This window comes from Scyliorhinus canicula, chromosome 1, assembly GCF_902713615.1.
Source record: "Scyliorhinus canicula chromosome 1, sScyCan1.1, whole genome shotgun sequence".
Lineage (NCBI taxonomy): Eukaryota > Metazoa > Chordata > Chondrichthyes > Carcharhiniformes > Scyliorhinidae > Scyliorhinus > Scyliorhinus canicula.
The window spans coordinates 237,727,817-237,733,541 of NC_052146.1; the positions used below are offsets into that span (position 1 = coordinate 237,727,817).

The window sequence follows — 5,725 nt, forward strand, 5'->3', positions numbered from 1 at the left end:
AACTATTTATTGAGGCAGAAAAAACAAAAGAACCTTCAATTATGATGTGCCAGATTCTGAGAGTCCGCTAGAGGAGGTGAGCGGCGATACAGTGTCAGGCACGAGTGAGCGCTGCACCCACTGCAGAGAGCCACATGTGCAACCTCTGCTCCCAACACTGGGCGGCTGACAGCCTTCGGACAGTCGCCCTCTGGGCCTGAATCCTTCACCACACTGAGTGCGGCGGGCAACACAGGCCCACCAACCAACCCAGGGCCTGCCTTGATCCTGAATGTTCAAACCATTTACTAACAACCAATTGCAATTTCCATTAATTCTCCAGTCAGCGGCTTGTGTGAGAAGTTGAGCAAACATTTTGAATCACAGTCACTGCGAATTGCCCCTTAATTGGAAAAAAAATTGGATACTCTCAATTTAAAAAAAAAGTTAACAGATTTGCTGCTGTTTGCGTTTACTGATATAGTTAAAGTTTTTTGTGTACTTTTTCTTGTGTGCTGACTAAAATGTTTTATTTATTTGCACAGTACACTTGCCATCTGGTGAAAAGATAACTTTCCTGGATACCCCAGGCCATGCTGCCTTTTCAGCAATGAGGGCCCGCGGTGCTAATGTGACTGACATTGTGATATTAGTGGTTGCTGCAGATGATGGGGTAATGAAGCAAACCACAGAATCAATTCAACATGCTAAAATTGTAATGGTAAGTTTACATCTCTAGAGTTGTATAGAACCCAAAATTAGTTGTGTGTTAGTCATGTTTCAATTAATCTGGTTTTTTTTTTGTTATCAGGAAGTGGCTAATATCCAATGCTTCTAATTGTTTTGAGAAGGTGGTGTGGTTACTTAGAATGAAACATAAATTACTGGGAAAACTCAGCAGTTCTGGCAGCCTCTGTGGAAAGAGAAAATAATTAACGTTTCGCACCAATATGATTCTTTTTTTTTGTCAGTTATAAATGTTTAATACAAATATTTTATTGGCTTGATGCTGAAACTGCAATCCGACAAAATGTGGAGGGATTGGGCTGACGGTCACTCAGGTGGACCGAACAGTTCAGGGTTCAGGGGAGTCAGATGGCTTTGTTGTCGTGTCTTTGTGAACGAGCTGCGGCTCATCTTCCCCGTCCTGCGGAGGGTGAACGAGGACCTTGTCGATTATTCCGAATTCCTGAGCTTCCACTGGGCTCATGTACCGATCCCGCTCCATTGCTCCTTCAATCACTGACAGCATCTGCTTAGTGTGCTTGGCATAAATATGATTCATCTGTCTTTTGATCTTGAGAATCACCTCCGCCTGTAGAGTGATGTCAGTGGCCTGGCCAGATGCCCCTCCTGAGGGCTGGTGAATCATGATGCGTGCATTAGGGGGGGGGGGGGGGGGGGGGGGGGGGGGAAGAGTGCTTCATCCCGGGCAGCCGGTGGCCAGAAGCAAGGAACCCACGCTGGCAGCCTGCCCTACGCACCACATGGAGATAGGGTTCAGAATGTACTGCATGGTGTCGTAAATAGCCAGGCCAGCAGTCACCATGCCAGCTGGACTGTTGATGTACATGTGGATTGGCTTCTTATTGCTCTCAGACTGAAGGAACAAGAGCTGGGCAATCACTAGGCTGGCGATAATATTGTCCATCGTTCCCATAACACAAATAATCCTTTCCCTTAACAATCGTGAATAGATATTATAAGCTCTCTCTCCACGGCCTGTCTGTTCGACGATGATGGGAATTAATGGGTGGCTACAGCTTGGTGTCTGATGAATCGTCCTGCATCCTGTGATCAGCTGCCCAGAATGTTGCACTAACATCCTCAGCCTCTGCCCCAGCAGCATCTTGTTTGCCCCCGACCTCCGACCCGTCCATATGTTTCTTAAGAGCAGAGTCTCTGCAGATGCTGAGTTTTTCCAGCAATATCTGTTTGTAGTTCAGATTTCCAGCATCCACAGTATTTTGCTTTTGCTTTTGCTTTGCTTTCTTTTAGATGTGATTTTATAATTAAGAGGCTTGCCTTTCAAAGGGCATTAACAATCAATTACTTAGAGTAGGACAGGAATCACTTGCCAACATATAAAGGCACAGCGAGTTACCTTCCTTGACAGCCGTTAGTGATTTTTGTCCACAACATTTCAGGTAATTGTTTCCTGGTGTCAACCTACAAATTATTGCATTCGGTTTTATAATTTACCTTGGTGGAATTTGAACTTAAAACCTCTGGGTTGCTGGTATCATAAACGTATCATTACTGTGTCAGTAGAGATAGTGGAGAAGGGTAGAAGTATTTTCAGTGTATTCTTTTGAAAATCTTAAAGCCTACATATAATTTCTAACAAAGGAATAAACATCTCTAATACATCTCTCAAAGACGTTGCTGTGGCACGTTAATAACAAGATGTTCACCAGCAATTTGCTCAAGTGGTCATTAGAAACACAAGCGCATAAGAAATAGGAGCAGCACAAGGTCATTCAGTGCCTCAAGTCTGCTATACCAGTCAATAAGATCATGGTTGACCTGTTATAGCCTTAACTCCCCTTTCCTGCTTGTCTTCCATAACCTTTGACTCCCATGTCAACCAAAAAGTGAGGGTCCAAAACCCCAAATCTTTAAACCATCAAATCCATTCAAGAAACCACATGATTCCACATGTAAGATCGTAATTCGGAGGCTGAATTAACTGTAATCTGTAAAATCTTTATCTGTATCCAATCTTGTGTGTGTTCATGTGTGAGACCAAGTGTGTCATGGTGCATTAACTCAGAGTAAGTGTGCAAGACTAAATAACCGTATTTATTTAAATTCACAAAAGCTCGCTATTGAATTATTTAGTTGGAATACACATGCAAAGGATAAGAAAAGACACCCCTCTTTCCATACAAAGCATATTGGTTACAGATGATAAGCGAGCAAATACATTCTGTCCATGACAAATTAGTATAGGCCCAATCTGCTCAACTTTCCTCATAAAACAACCCTTTTTTCCCAGGAATCAGCCAAGTAAATCTTCTCTATTACTACATCCAATGGAAGTACGTCCCTCTTTAAAGGTGGCCAAAATCATATTCCATACTCTTGTTGTGGTCTTAACCAATGCTCATGTACAGCTGTAGCAAGACTTCTCTACTTTTACACTCCATTCTCCTTGCAATAAAGACCAACGTTCCGTTTTCTGCCTTAATTACTTGTACCTGTATACTGACTTTTTGTGATTCATGGACAAGGATACCCACGTCCCTCGATACTGTGTATGGAAAAAGGTCCTCATTTTCCAGGATATCGCCATTGATCTTAATCAATGGGGGAAGTGTTTTGCTGTGGGAGCTGGTTGGAAGATACTTAAAAGTATCTCTGTTCAGTTTACTGCTATTCTCCCATCACTGCAATGATTGAGAGATATCAGACTCCTACTGAACCTGTATCTGGTTACTGATTCGACTGCTTTTTCAGCTTCAACCTGTTCCTGGCCACAGGTCACATACATATGACCATGCACAGACCCTACTAATGTCTCACAGTAGAGCCTGGCCCACAAATGTCTCAGAAACTTGCCGTTGGACCATGGCTGTAATCTGTTGAGACCGTGTGGTGGTTGACATGCAACAACCAAACCATGTTTTTCGTGTGTGCGAGGCTTAGCCTCATACAGTTTAAGGTGCTGCATAGGGCTCATGTGACCGGGACAAGGATGAGCCGGTTTTTTGGGACTGAGGACAGGTGTATTAGGTGCTCAGGGAGCCCAGCAAACCATGTCCACATGTTCTGGGCATGCCCAGCGCTGGGGGAATTTTGGAAGGGTGTAGCAAGGACGGTATCGAGGGTGGTAGGATCCAGGGTCAGTCCAGGCTGGGGACTCGCAATATTTGGGGTTGCAGTGGAGCCGGGAGTGCAGGAGGCGAAAGAGGCTGGTGTTCTGGCCTTTGCGTCCCTAGTAGCCCGGCAGAGGATTCTTCTTCAGTGGAAGGATGCGAGGCCCCCAAGTGTGGAGGCCTGGGCCAATGATATGGCGGGGTTTATTAAATTGGAGAGGGTGAAATTTGCCCTAAGGGGGTCAGTGCAGGGGTTTTTCAGGAGATGGCAACCATTCTTAGATCTCCTGGCAAAACGGTAAAAACAAAAGGTCAGCAGCAGCAGCAACCGGGGGGGGGGGGGGGGGGGGTTGTGTCTTTGTTTTTGTTTTGGGTTGAATATCTGTTTTTTTGCCAATGACGGGCGTTAATTTATTGTTTCTCTTTTCTATTTACAGGGGGGGGGGGGGTTCTGGTTTTTTTTTTGTTCTTAGAATTTTCTGTTATTGTTTTCTTTTTTGTGAAAATTTGAATAAAAATTATTTTTTAAAAAACAACCAAACCATGTTTAAAAAAAATCTCATACGGGCACCTTCCACTCATCTAAATTAAGTTTGAAACCTGAAACATCTGGACTCTCACAGACAACCCAAAAAGTTTCTGACCTGAGTGCCATATCACCATTAATATTGATGTGGAGATGCCGGCGTTGGACTGGGGTGAGCACAGTAAGAAGTCTTACAACACCAGGTTAAAGTCCAACAGGTTTGTTTCAAACACGAGCTTTCGGAGCACGGCTCCTTCTTCACCTGAAGAAGGAGCCGTGCTCCGAAAGCTCGTGTTTGAAACAAACCTGTTGGACTTTAACCTGGTGTTGTAAGACTTCTTACTGTGCTCACCATTAATATTGACCTGGACACTTGTCAAATTATCCTGCTGATTTTTGAATGGTGTTATGGAATCTTTTATGTTCACTTGATAGACCATAATTTGGTAGATCTTAAGATATTTGTAGTCTTAGATAGTTCGACTGTATGTATCGACGGTAAAAAAATTTTTTTTAAAACAACCAAACCATGTTCTTAATAAATACTTAGGTCTGGAAGGTGCAACTTTGGAGCTGTGTCCATGCTTCTACACGCGGCTCTGTCCAACACTAAACTGACACCAAGGCGTGGGTTGTGTGCTCTCTTACATCTGTTTTGGTGGTACTGCACTCGGTCTCAAATTAACCCTTTATATGCTAGACCCTTATACTAAATTTAAGCCCTCATCTGAAAGGATGGTTCTCCATCAACATTGCATGAAGTGTAAGTCTGGAATATGTGCTCAACTTTCTGGAGTAGAGTTTCAATAATATAAAGATTGTCCAATTAAAGCTGACAGATAAGCAGAAGGAACAATTGACATTGAACTAGAAAGGAAGGATAGTGGAGGTTTTTACAAGCCTGGCTGAAGAAATGGGTTTTGGGGAGAGTTTTAAAGAAACTAAAAGGAGTGAGAGACCACAGTGTTTGAGATCAGTATTGCAGTTGGATCCAAAAGGCTGGCGTTGATCCAAAAGGCTTATGTAAACGGGAAGGAAAAGGAGGTAAAAATGCACATAAGAACAAAGAAAAGTACAGCACAGGAACAGGCCCTTCGGTCCTCCAAGCCTGCGCCGACCATGCTGCCCGTCTAAACTACAATCTTCTACACTTCCGGGGTCCGTATCCTTCTATTCCCATCCTATTCATGTATTTGTCAAGATGCCCCTTAAACGTCACTATCGTCCCTGATTCCACCACCTCCTCCGGCAGCAAGTTCCAGGCACCCACTACCCTACATATGAGAAAGGTGAATTAAATATTCAAAGGGAATGTAGGGTATTAAAGTTCTTGTAACCCTTTGATTCTTAAGTTCCAAATAATTCAATATGACATATATTAGTGATTATAAACTTTTCAGTA

General features: G+C 43.3%; 1 protein-coding gene and 1 pseudogene across 1 annotated transcript in view; one reads left to right on the forward strand and one right to left on the reverse strand.

The window, feature by feature from the left end:
• Positions 1-5,725, forward strand: part of mtif2 (mitochondrial translational initiation factor 2) — a 52,335-nt gene that overhangs the window by 24,375 nt on the left and 22,235 nt on the right. Inside the window, exon 7 of the mRNA XM_038809808.1 lies at positions 525-704. Within this exon, the coding sequence (XP_038665736.1) occupies positions 525-704 (180 nt within the window). The remainder of the gene's footprint in view (positions 1-524; positions 705-5,725) is intronic.
• Positions 937-1,845, reverse strand: LOC119972684 (annotated as a pseudogene).